The sequence below is a fragment of the Equus asinus genome, chromosome 1, assembly GCF_041296235.1.
Source record: "Equus asinus isolate D_3611 breed Donkey chromosome 1, EquAss-T2T_v2, whole genome shotgun sequence".
NCBI classification, from domain to species: Eukaryota; Metazoa; Chordata; class Mammalia; order Perissodactyla; family Equidae; genus Equus; species Equus asinus.
Genome location: NC_091790.1, coordinates 31,155,183 through 31,168,626, shown reverse-complemented (window position 1 = coordinate 31,168,626; position 13,444 = coordinate 31,155,183). Strand labels below are relative to the sequence as shown.

Genomic DNA, 13,444 nt, shown 5'->3' with positions numbered 1-13,444 from the left:
GACCTACAAAGGCTAGAATATTTATTCTCGGCCCTTTCCAGAGCCTTTGGCAACCCCTGCTCTAAGTGCAGAAATGAGATCAATGAGGAGAACAGAGAAAAATCCCTGTCCTGGGCCGGCCTGGTGGTGCAGTGGTTAAGTTCACACGTTCCGCTTCAGCAGCCTGGGGTCCGCCAGTTCAGATCCCAGGTGCGGACATCGCACCGCTTGGCAAGCCATGCTGTGGCAGGCATCCCACATATAAAGTAGAGCAAGATGAGCACGGATGTTAGCTCAGGGCTAATCTTCCTCAAAAAAAAAAACCTTGTCCTGATGAAGTTTACAAAAATGGAAGAAAGACAATCAATAAATATGTACAATATAATGTCATATAACACTGTAGTATAACATGGTCCCTGTAAGTACTGAAACAACGAGGGAAGCAGGCTGGGGAAGGAGGCTGTGGCATCTTTTCCATCTCTGAGCAGTGACATTTGACAGTTACAGTTGATATTTCTCTTCAGCCTGTAGATTCTTCTTTGTGCTTTTTCTTCCCGCTTTCTGTTTCCTTGAAGAGGAGGGCACTCCATTTGACCTGTGGAGCTCTCCACGCTCCGGAGTCTGCTCGCTGTCTCCCACCGTGTTGGTTCACATGTTCCTCCATCCCTTTATTTCCACCAAACTCATAATTGGACTGAGAAGCTCGATCAGAGTCCCTTTTGTTGGCAAAAGTGTCTCACAGACCACGTTGTCTGCTTCCAACAGGTGCCGCCCGGACCTGGCCGGCCTGTGTCCCACCTCGTTTTCCTCTAATATCTCTGCTCCCCCCGCCCCCCAGGTGATGCAGTTTGGAAGGATCGACGGCAATGCGTACATTCTGGACTTCCAGTACCCCTTCTCCGCTGTGCAGGCCTTCGCCGTCGCCCTGGCCAACGTGACTCAGCGCCTGAAGTGAAGAGGCTGGCGTGGGGAGGAGGAGCGGCGAAGGAGCCTTGTCAGAGAGGCCCCATCGGAGATGCTCGAGGCGCCTGCCCGGGGCCAGCGGCTGGGAACCGGAAGACAGGAGCAAAACTGGAAAAGTCTGTCAGGCCCGGGACAGCCACTGACCTTTAGTCATTGCCATTTGTTTGGGCTTTTATTGTCCTTATTGTCTTTCTTTCTCCTTTCTTTTTAAACAAAAACAAAGTACGAGAGAGTAGTGTTTGGAAGCAAAGGTTGCGAGCACCTTTTAGGAAACGTAGTTGCTGTGCTGATGTCTGCCCGGGTGTGCCTGTGTCGGCTGCGGGACGAGGGGCCCCTCGGAAGGAAGGCGGACTGCCTTCCAGCCTGCGGCCCTTTTAGACTAAGGAGTCCGTGTGATTGTCATTCTCCACAGCATCTAGCTTTTATTACTCCTCCAACACCACCACTAGCATAAAAACAAAAACCTTTTTTAAAAGACACAACCAAAAATCCTGAAGGCACAGGTTCTTTTGGGGGGCCAACATGTAGTTCACACATGGTAAGTCGCTCCCCTGAAGGTGACTTGATTAATGAAGGGTATTTTGGCAAACGCACTGTGTTTGACTAATAACGCTAGGCTTTTCACGGGGTGCTGTTAGCAGGTGTGAGTAGGACTCGCTCACGATGCTGTAGGGGCAGGGGCGCCGGGGGAGGAAGGAGCTCCGCACACGGACACACGGGCGATCCGCGCAGCGTGACTTGAAAGTCCAAGGGCTATGCTCCTCTTCGGAGGATGTTTACATTGAAGACTCCACTAGTTTTATAGCATGTCACAGTTCCGTAGGCTCGGCGATGACCCTTCAGTATGACTGACTGTGGGAGAAGGTGGGAGACAGCAGTGGAGAGATCCCGGCGTCGGTGGGGTAGCGGTTTTCTCGGCTAGGGCATGGTGAGTCACCAGATGGCCACGTGCTGGGAAGCAGCCTTTGTCCCCTCCCCTCTGTTGTTAGTCTGGGAGACGCAGCAGTGGACATTCTCTACCCTGTGGGATAACACTGTTCTACACTTTCTAAAAAGGCTGACGATATGATTGAACTCCCTCCTTTTCTCTCTTGGCTGCATCGAAATTCAATTCACTAGAAATGTTCTCCACTAAATTAGAAAAGTAACAAAAAATTTTAAGCATTTGCCAGGGTATTAAGAGAGAGAGTTATAGTCAACTCTTTGACAAAAGTCCCACAATCTTCTCTAGGAAACAAAAAAGGTTGTTTAATAAATGTACAGACTGTTTACTGGGGAAATAAACCAGTAGGAGAGCATGGTTCAATGATAGGACTTAAGGTAGTGGGTTGGCTACTGTTTCTTAATTGCAAAAGAAGAAAAGTCCACCGAGATGCTCTTCTCCCACCTGCCACCGCCCCCTCCTCAGGGGACGCCTCGGGCAGCATTCAGCCCTGAGAACAGACCCAGTTCGTCTTTTTCAGTGATTCACACCTGTGATGGTGTTTAGGGCAGAAGCGCTGTCTGCTAGCTTGGGGTCCTAAATTTGGGTTTTGTTTGAAAACAGACAAGCGGAAGATACTACAGAAAAGTATTTTCAAAGTAATTTTAATTCCCTGTTTGGGTTTAAAAGTTAGAAAAGACACTGCCCATTCCTTTCCTAGAGCAGGATGGCATCGCTCGCTGTTCCCTCCAGACCCGGAGAAACACAGATGAGGTTTTAAATACAGTGAAGAACATCTCCCAGCTAATGCCACGGTTTCCCATTTCACATTTTAAAATATTGAACCTGATTCTTTGGTGGGTAAATTCTGCCAGAAGGAATTTAGCAGTGTATTCGGAATTGTATAATTCTTTTGTATGAGTTTCTGTAGCTTATTATGATGTTTCACTGCTTATTGTTAGGTGTGCAATAATGGTTATAGCCTATTTCTAAAATAATTTAAATGCAATTCCCCTGTTTTATTGTTCAAGAGATAATTATTTATCTTGCTTTAATAGTGTTCTTAGGAATTATTTTGTTACTATGTACTGGTGAGTTATGCCCATTTTAGTATTTATTTAGAAAACTGGTATGTTTGTAATGACTTATTTGGTAGCAGTCTATTTTGCTGCAAGAAATAAAGAGGATGTGATAGAAGGTTTTTTCGCTGGACAATTTGTAACTTTTTCTAGTTGGGAAAAAAAATTCCGATTACTCCTTTAAAAGTAATTCTGTTTTTGCATTTTGTGGTTTTGATCATAACAAAGGAGAAGATTTCTTTGAGATAACATATCCTAAAGTAGTATTTCCCCTTCTCTTGGAAACTTTATTTTTAATTAGGAATAAAAGGTGTTATGAAACGAGAGGAGTCTTATTAGCAGGAGAGTAGTAAAGGAAGGCGTTATTAGTAAGGAGTGTCCATTTGTAGAGTTCTGCCTGGTCTTTGAGGTCTAAAGACCATGGAGGGGTACATTTTAGAACTTTTCTCAATAAAAGCAAATATAGGAGGAAATCGTTAGAATAAAAACTACAAGTACATGTGTGAAGAGAAAGTGAGTCTTTGTAGCAAAGAATTAACTAGACTTGCTAAATTCTTAACTGCTCGCAGAAAGGCCTTTTCCCCTGCTGGTGGCGAAGACCTGGGGTGGGGTGTTTTGCGTACGTGCACGTCCACCTCTGGATGAGCAACAGCCCAGCTCCCCTTGCTCCGGCCCAAAGGGGCAGATGCTCTGGAATGGCCCGTCACACCCAGCCAGGTGTCTGCAGCAGCTGCAGTGTGGGGTCTTTCAAGTTCATGGTGATGCTCTTCCTTGTTTCAAAACTTGTTTTCATTCAGACAGTCTCAATGCATTAAATACTGAAGTCAGTACTTTGAACAGCAGAATTCTATGTCCTTCATGTTTATTAATTGCTGTTTAGGACTATTCAGATACCTCATTGAATCCCTAAATTTAAAAACGTGAACCCAGTCAGTAGGCAACCCCGTGAAGAATCCATGCCTTTTTGAGGGAACTGATATATTAACAAACATAAAAACCAGCTTTAAATTTGTGTTAACTCTAACATCATCAAACCAAAGGCACAGATGTGTGTGTGGTATCCCCATCGAATGGACATCCTAAGAAAAATTGCAGCAAGGAGCAGGAAGGTGTCAAAACCCTCCTGGCAGGGTTAAGTCAGAATTTTGCGGGTTAGTAGTTTTCACTCATGGCCACTGCTTCCTTGTCAAGCGTCCCATGAGGACGTGCAGAAACTTTCCCGTTCATCTGGTAATCATAGCAGAATGTCAGGAGACCCCAGGGCTGCTGTCCCGCAGAGTTGGAGGGTGACCTTGGGCCTGCATTTGTCCGTCTGTAAAATGAAAGGACAACCCAGACGGTTTTCTAAACTCCCATCGGCTCCCACAGCCTCAGGGCTCAAAACATGATGGATCAGCATCCCACTGTACGAACTTGGGAGGTACGTTTCCAAACGTTGCCTTCTTGTCAAGAAACACTTCTCCTGTGTTAACAAGGTGTCTACTGAGTGTAAACCAGTGCATTTAAAATGCAGTCTCCAGCAGGCTCCCCACTGGAAACAAATTCATTTGGAATTGCGATTGTTACAAAATTACACAAAAGCACCGATTGCAGGTGAGACAGAGGAGCCTTCTCGTGCGTGTGCCCCGCTCGGTGGACGCCCTTGGGAACAGCCCTGAAATAAGTCGTCCCTTGGCCTGAAGACGAGAGAGTGGGTTGAAAAAAGAACAAAGGAGGGAATGCCCTGGCTGGCTTGAACTCGTGTGTGCTCTGCGGTGTTACATTGCCTTTCCAGTTCAAAGGTTCCTTGAAAAGGAGCCCGTGTGTCCCCGTGCGGGCCGTCCACCACTTGGCCAAGTCAGTGGTTGTGAACAAATGTGTTGAGACGAACTGTGTCAAGAATGTTGTCTGAGGTCCCGGGATTTTGTCATAGCACACGAGTACAACCTCTTCACCATTCGTGTATTTCCTTCTCCTGGGCCGATGAAATCCGAAGGGTTGTGGCTTACTTTGTTTTCGTTTCTTTGGCTTTGTGCAATTTTCTTGTAACTTTACTTGTACCTATGTTTTCTGTTTACAAGTTCTTTTAAAGGGGAAGGGAGGGTTCTAAGATCTCGTTTATTGTAGATAAAAAAAAAATTTCTTTTTGTGTTGTAGAAAAGCATGGGTTATGCGTTTGACTGAAAAAGGCACTGTGTTATTTACCAAAGGGGTATTGTTTTCGCATTTGTTTATAAATGCATTATTTTGGTACTGTAAATTTGGACATGATTTCTGAGTTTATTACTACTGGCATTTTCTTTTCCTTTTTGTTTTTTTTAAACTCTAAGTGCGCAATGCAGGTGCACAGGTCCCAGACCAAACCAGACCACCAGCATGATCTTGTCCAAACCCTGGGGATGGCGCACACAGCTTTGGGCGCCTCACTTCCTCCACTGTTGGTTTGTTTGTTTTCAATTCAGCTCCCTGCTTTGTTTTACTTTCCAAGCCAGATTTATTGAGATACCCGATTGCATTCTAATGAGCTCACCTTCGTTTGCCTCTCTTATGTATTTTGTGTATTAGATTGTGCGGGAGGTATTCTAGAAGGCGTTAATGGTTTGCATTCAAAATGATGTGGTTTGTCCAAATTATTTTGTCTTTATTATTGAGATGGATTAATCTCATTTTTTTTCTTGATGATTTGAAGTTGTAAGACTTGTCCAGCTATTGCTTAATAAAATTTTGCAGATCGAAAAAAAATCAGTTACTTGTGTGCAGAATTCACATGTGGGTCTTGAGTCCTTTGAGACAAAATCACCACTCTCTAGTGGCATGGCCCACCCTCTAGTTGCTCCTCTCATCTCTGGGTTCCTGCCAGCGTCTGCTTGACACCCTGAGATCCTTATCCGTGTGGCTCTTTTTGTTTTGTTTTGTTTTTGTTTTTTGAGGAAGATTAGCCCTGAGCTAACATCTGCCACCAATCCTCCTCTTTTTGCTGAGGAAGACTGGCCTTGAGCTAACATCCATGCCCATCTTCCTCTACTTTATATGTGGGACACCTACCTCAGCATGGCTTGCCACGTGGTGCCATGTCCGCACCCGGGACCCAAACCAGCAAACCCCGGATGGAACCTGCGCACTTAACCGCTGCGCCACCGGGCAGGCCCGCCTTTGGCTCTTTTTGAGAGTTGGTTTGAGTTTGTGTTTGTTTATTTAAAGGGGACCCGATTCGGGTTGCATCTGTCGTAGCACCTACAAGATCAGAGGTGCTAAATACATTGACACCTTCCTTGTTACTTTGTAGGAAACTTAATAAAACCAGGTTTTGAGCAGTTCCACCGTATGTGCTAATAGAACTTAAAGTTGCTGTTATTACTGATGAGTCTTAGGGCCCCTCCTTGCCCTGCGCTAGAGTTCCCTCTGACCATGGCCTGGGGCGGGGCCTCAGGGCTCGTAGGCGGCTCGTCTGTGAATACCATAGTTCACATGCACGTTTACAGAACTACCCTTCCAGGTTTTTTCAGATATAAAAATAGACAAGTGGTCACTAAGGCTTTAGAGATAGAAGAACCAAAAAGCACGGTCGGCTCCAACAAATATAGTTATGCGTTGTTTTAAGATAATCATAGGACTATAACCCTGTGCTTTTCATAGTGGTCATCATACAAGGCTAACTGACCTGAATTTTCTGTAAGAATCAAAATGTATCTCATTTTATTGTGAGAGTTTGTGAGCTTCAGTATTCATTGTATCTTCATCGCTGAGACCTGGTCAAACACAAACGCCTTCTCTCCCTCCCGCAAAACACAAGGGACCGAAACCGGAGCAGCCAGGCTGTGTGTGGGTCCGAGGACGCGTGTAGCGTTGCTTCTCGACCAGGCCCGTGGTCAGCTTCGGGGCCGTTCATTGTGAGCCAGTGTCTCCCGAAGTGATTTATTTTTAAAGCCCTGGTGAGAAAACTTAGCAAATCCCTTTCCTTCCACAAACTTATTTTGGAAAGGATGCTTTCTATTTTTATTCTAGTGTTAAGTATTCTTTTCCTGGTGGTGGTAACAGAATCAGAATCCATTTAGCTCCCGTACTCTAGCCCCAAAAACTCATTGTGGAAGAGAAATGCCTGCCTCCTGGAGATTGCATTGCAGTGCTCCAAGAATGTGGAGCTAGAGCTCCAAGCTTCATTATCAAGTGGTAGCTTTTGCCTCCCTTCCCTTTCAGAAGAAAATTGAAGCCCTTGGAGGTTGAAATAATTTCTGGATTCCACAGACAGAAACCGATCCTGAAATAGAATCCAAGATTTCTGGGTCACATTGATGATAGACCTGGATTCTTCCTAGCTTCTCCCTCGGCTGTTTTGTCATGATTTGCCTGCCACAAGCTCTGAGCTGCTTACACTTAGTCCTCACCCGCAGAAAGGGGCATCGTAGCAGAGCACCCTAGCCGGCCGCCCGTGAGCTCACTCTGCAGCGGGGAGGGGGTGCTCCTTCTCGACTTGCAGAAGATTGCACCTGTGGCTCGTAGGCTGCCTTACATGCCCAGGTGTCACAAAGGAGCAGGTCTACGCAGACTTGTGTCTCTGCATATCTTAGAAGCAGTTGCTCAATGCACCAAAGAATACGAAGCCATCCACATGAAGAACAGGCTCATTTCTTAAATCTGCTTAATGTTCCTGTTAGAATGATAGCTTCCAGTAACAGAAGGTGCACGAGCGTGGACGCCGCTGGAAACTGGGTGTCAGCTGTGGAAAATAGCGATCCCTCACCGCTTCTGCTCTCCTTTTTCTTTCCATATCCCCTCTCTCTCCAGGGAGCGGGTTCCCTGTGCTTCAGGTGATATTAAAGCCACGTGTCTCGGATGCTTCTGTCGAACGGGGATGGGAGCCTTCGATGTCGCTTCAAGACCTGGTCCTTGAAACCTCGTGTTGAGGCAAAGGGAAAGCTCTTTGGAAAGTATAAAAGTATAAGAGTGAAATGGGAGTTTCTCTTAAGAAGAAATAGGTCTGAGGGATTTGTGAAACTTCAGCCACCTCTCAAGACCGTCCAAAGACTTCGCAAAGCATTTTCCGCTCTGCCGTGTGAAACGTCGGTCTTTTTCCCAAGTTGGTGTCGTCAGAAACCCAGAGGTCCCATTTGCCATAGAGCGCTCGCCCTCTTCCAGGCACCGTCTGAGCCCAGGCGTGAGACAGCATTTTCACTGCAGCCACAACTATGGCTCCCTCACCACCCCCCAAAAGATGGAGCTTCAATGATGAAAGCTAGTCGCAGGGCGGCGTCTCAAACTACTGATCCGATTGCCTTCTTTCAGTCGCCCTGGCCGTTCTCCATCTGCAGCCACGGGCCGGGTGGGGGGGGGGGGGTGTGGAGAGACCCTGTGCTTCCTCTTCCCTCTCTTCTTCAAAGGAGAGGAAATGGCCTGTCCTGACTCCATTCCCCAGGTGTCCAGGAACAGTCTCCTTTGGGTTTGGCCTCCAGCTTATGCAAATGGTCTGGTTTATCCTTTCTTGGGAATGAACTCCGTGTTTCCTGCCTCCCCAGCTGTCGCCTGGAGGGCCTTCTAGAAACCACCTGTCCAAATCCTGCACTCTCCCAGTGGTGGGTGCCATCTCTGATGTTAAAAGGAGAAATCCTTGAATCCTTGAATCCCTGTTCTTTTTGTGTCTGGTATGGAACCTGGGCTCCATCATTGTTGCATTTTCTCTCTCTCCCCAGGAAAACGGCGAGCAGCAAGACTTCACAGTACTTGAGACCCAAATGTGTGAGGGACTCCTACCGTAAGGAGAAAGATCGTCCTCGGGTCATTCCCTTCTTTCTGTGCTGGAGCCCCACGGGGTGCTCAGTACCTGCGCTGACGACAGGAGGCCCTCATGTCCTAGGGTGATGGTTTCTCACCAGTGCTGACGTCTGACTCTTGTTTTAAATGCAGAGAGGAAACACTCCTCTGACAGGAGGAGACTGTCCCCGTTCGTTCCACTGGAATAACCACCCTGGCCGAGGCTTCGCATCCAGCTGTGTGGAAGGAAGTCTCTTCAGCCCGCAGCACTTGATTTGATGATGCCGGGTCCCAGGGCAGTCAGGACGGAATGGTGCTCTAAAAGGCACAGAGCCTTCGATCGACTGAACTCCCAGCATCTCTGCCCCATCTTGGCCACATGGACTTAGCCTCCCTCCCCCAGTCTTTCTGTTCCCATCGGTTGCACCCCAGTGGGTCTCAGTCCTGCTTCCAGGGCTTCCCTCTCACGGGGTCAGCTGATAAGCATTCTCTTTTCCAACGCCCCCTTCCCGCCAGGTGCTCACCTCCCTGGGGGCGGAGAGAGAGTGGGTGTGACAAACTTTTCAGGGGATCAGCCAGTTTCTCCACAAACAGCTCCCGGAAAGAGTGATGTCCCCAGGAAACCCTCAGACTAGAGCACACCAGCCTCTGGAGAATGTCACATTCCAGAGGTCCGCTCAGTTCCTGGCCTGTGACTCACTGGGTGGATCCCGCCCACCCGGGGCCCCGAGGCAGTGATGGTGGCCCTGCTCCTCTGTTCCCGGTGAGGGCCCCACAGCAGCTGTGCCCTCCGTGTGGACTGTGACAGCGGCAGAGGACGCTGGCTGTGCTAACCCGCCCTGTCTCGTTTTTCAATGTCGTGCTTTCATGACGTGCATCTCTTGAGACTGTGCTTTATCTTTCCGGAATAAAGAACTGGTAAATCTGTATTCAGAAACATAAAATTTTCGAAAACCAGCCAGATAGGAGTACATCTGTACCTGGAAATGCTTAAGTGGAGCCTGCTGCTTTTCCCCCTCAGGACACCCCAGAGACACAGCTGAAAATAATTTCATTCGCTAAGGTCTCCTCCTCTCTGGATGGCACCACAGCAGAACATGCAGCTTATGCATAGTATTCAAAATAAAGCAAAGGTGAAGATGACGCCAGCAACCTAGCCCATGACAACAGCAAGCTCCGCAAACCACGGTGGGAAAGTGTGCCCTCGTGACTCCATAAATTCCTCTTCACCAGCCCTCCGTGGGCAGGTTTGGTCCCAGTTCAGAGAAGGGGAATCTGACGTAGAAAATCTTCAGTGACTTGCTCCAAGCCAGGCAGTGTTGACAGAGAGCCGGGAGCGAATCTCAGAGCAGCCGAAACGCAGCTCCTCTCCAAGGACGCCTGGGAGGCTCCCTAAATGACAGAACAGGCAGCCAGTCCCCGGCGAGTGGGAACCCGCCCTGCCGGGACCAGAGCCCAGGACGAGGCTGCAAACCGTCCCGGACATTGGCTTCCAGCCTCCCATGAGGGATGTCTGGCTCCAAAGACACGAGTTCATCTTGGCCAGACCCCTGACCTGGACATCTCGGAAGCGAAAAGAAACCCAGTGAGCCAAAAGTTGAAAGGAGAGAGACCGCTCTCCAGGACAGCTGACTCTTCACCCGAGAGCCTGAGCTGCCCGCGAGAAAGACGCACCTGGACAAGGGGGACGAGGAGGGGGGCAGGGAGATCAGAGTGGATGAAAAGGGCTCTGGTCAAAGGGAAGAACTGGAGAGGACGATAGCCCCAGAACTATCCACACCAGCCATCCTCCTCAGGGAGGGAAAGAGTTGATCTTCAAACCTCCCACGTGGGCAAAGAGCTGCAGGAGGCAGAGGAGGCGGGGCCTGCCCACACCTTCCTGCGCAGAGGTCTCCTTTAGGCCGCATTCTGCTATGAAGTGTCCCAGACTCCCTCCTCTGTGCTCACAGAAGCGCCAAAGTGCTCTGCCAGGGGCCTGGCTCCTAAAGCCTTCAACCCCCATCTGCCGTGTGCCTGGCCATCTCCCTGGGAGGCACTCCATGCTGTGTATCTTCAGAGCTCCAAGGTCACGGGTAAGGGGGGCAAATCAGCAGGATTTGGGCATTCATACCCAGACAGTTTTCTTGGAAGCAGTTTAGATTTTATTAAAAACCTCTAAAGTATTTATCTCCTTAAGAAATATAATGCTGGGGCTGGCCCCATGGTGTAGTGGTTAAGTTCATAGGCTCCGCTTTGGCAACCCAGTGTTCGCGGGTTTGTCAGCACTCATCAGCCATGCTGTGGCAGTGACCCACATATAAAATAGAGGAAGATGGGGGCCAGCCCAGTGGCGCAGCAGGTAAATTCACATATTCTGCTTCTCGGCAGCCTGGGGTTCGCCGGTTCGGATCCCAGGTGCAGACATGGCACCACTTGGCAAATGCCATGCTGTGGTAGGCATCCCACATATAAAGTAGAGGAGGATGGGCATGGATGTTAGCTCAGGGCCAGTCTTCCTCAGCAAAAAGAGGAAGATTGGCAGTAGTTAGCTCAGGGCTAATCTTCCTCAAAAAAACAAAAAAAACGAGGAAGATGGGCACGAATGTTAGCTCAGGGCCAGTCTTCCTCAAGCAAAAAGAGGAGGATTGGCAGCAGATGTTAGCTCAGTGCCAATCTTCGTCAGAAAAAAAAAAAACCATAATGCACTTAATCTGCCTATGAGCGTCATTGGAGGATAAAATTACAACTGAGACCAGACTTGAATGAAAAGCCCTTGGGAAGGCTGAGTGGGTCATAGGCACTCTCTTTCCATGAGTAGTGACAAAACCAATAACTGTGTGAAGAGCACTCTTGATCAGTGAGAACACCTGGTTGGGTAAGTCACTGGCCAGGGGATGGTGAGAGGCAGCCTGGTGTAGAATGAAGAGCACTACTCTGGAAGCCATGACGTCTGGGAGCGTATCCTGGATCTCTCACCAAGGCTGTGTGACCTTGATAAGCCATTCAACCCTGGGCTTCCTTTTGCTCAATTAAAAAATGGGGAGATTGGACCAAATCAGTATTTTCCGAGGCCTACCCCACGCTTCCTCAGTAATTGTGCACACTGGTTAAAGTAAGGCAGGCTTCCTTTACTGTGGAATTTTCCAGAAACTTCAATATGCTAATGTGCTGTACGTGGTGACCGCCAAGGGAAAGAAACACAGTACAGTGTTAACCAAACATTTTTGCCTTCAGAATCCTATTAAGGGAGCATCTTGTAGGACCAGTGACCTAAGGAATAAAGAGGCTTTGGGAAATAGGATGCCCTAAATCTGTGCTTCTCTGCCTTCTATTGAAAACCGAAAGCAGGTTCCTTCCTTCCCTCTTCTGCTAGAATAAAAGATCTACTTTGCTTCCACCCAAGTAGGCTAGAGACTCTTGCTCGAGTGCAAAGTACGTTTGCTGAGCTGTGAAGCTGTGTTCTGCCTTTACAGTCGACCTTCTCACAAAGCCGAGCTGATTGAAACAGAAGTGAGCTCTTGTTCATTACACCCTACCAAGATGCAAATATTTAGCTTGTTCAATTTGCAATTCTAACTCATGCAAATATGGTCTTTCCTAAGACAACTGAGATGGAGGACGCCAGACTCCTTCTGACCTAGCTCGTCTTCTGTTCCTAATTAATACTTTCAGATTTCTGCCTTCCATTTAACTGGGGGCCCTGGACATCGTCTTTCACTCAGTTTAGAGAGGAGAACCACTTAGCGTCAACCAAGCATTCATCTGGGTTGAAGCCAGTGGATTAAGCCAGGCGCCATGCTGAGGTCTGTGCTCTCCAGGGGTTGGGAGTTCATATTCGGAAATGTGGTCATAAATAGAACTCCCACTGGCTGCGGAGGTGCTTTGCAAAAGCGAATGTCTCTTCTGAACTCTTGCAAAAGTCTTCTTGTCATTTCACTTGCCTAAAATAAAGAGCCAAAGGCTGAGAATATTCGTCTGAACTGAAAGTCATGTCCCCTGGGAGCCCCTAAAGGCTGGCAGCCACCTGGGGACTGCCTAAACGGAAGGGGGACAGCTGGTGTCCACCTGGGGACTGCCTAAACAGAAGGGGGCCTGGGCTTCACTGTGTGAAGCCCCTGGTGAGGACCTCCATGGGAGAAGCCCGGTGCTGAGGGCCCCGAAGGCGCCATGGAGAGATGCTGAATTGTGCCCATTGGTTCTGGGGAGACGGCCTGGGGATCAGGGTTACCTCAAGATGACTAGGGGTGGGGGGAGGTTGTTTTTCTTTCGTGGAAATAAAGACCAACCAAACGAGGATAAGCAAAGGCTATTTATTCAGAGTTGCTGTGGTGAGGAGTCAGCCACTATCACCTGTGTTTGGCAGAGACTCAGGGCAGAGAGAGGAGTGGGAAAGCTTCATGATGGAGAAAAGGGATGGGCTCAGGGCACGAGGCTATGGGCATGAGAAGCTGGAGGCAGCCAATTAGAAATTTGGCATCCATGTGATTGCCTGGGGGTGAGTGTCGCTTTCTCTGTTTGGTCCTAAATTGGAAGCAGGGACGAAGATTAGGGAAGCTGTCATTCATTAGTCAGGTCCTCGCCGTTTGGGGCCAGTTGTTCCAGACGTTATTGTTCGGCCTCCTGGATTGTTCCAGACATGGTGGCCTGACTTCCTGTAACTGTGACTGCTAGTAGGCTGGCTTCCTAGGATGGTTCCTGTACATTGTAGGTCAGATTTTCATACATAGTCTGGCCATTGTCCACTTGTATATTCAATTGCTCAGTTTAAATAAGCAAATTTCCAATTTTCCTGAAT

At 48.3% G+C, this 13,444-nt stretch overlaps 1 protein-coding gene across 2 annotated transcripts in view; it reads left to right on the top strand.

The window, feature by feature from the left end:
• Window positions 1-5,656, top strand: part of TULP4 (TUB like protein 4) — a 229,559-nt gene extending 223,903 nt beyond the window's left edge. For both annotated transcript variants that reach the window (XM_070483936.1, XM_044760737.2), the window contains one exon: window positions 818-5,656. In XM_070483936.1, the coding sequence (XP_070340037.1) occupies window positions 818-934 (117 nt within the window). In that variant the 3' untranslated portion in view covers window positions 935-5,656. The remainder of the gene's footprint in view (window positions 1-817) is intronic.
• The last annotated feature ends 7,788 nt before the right edge of the window (window positions 5,657-13,444 follow it).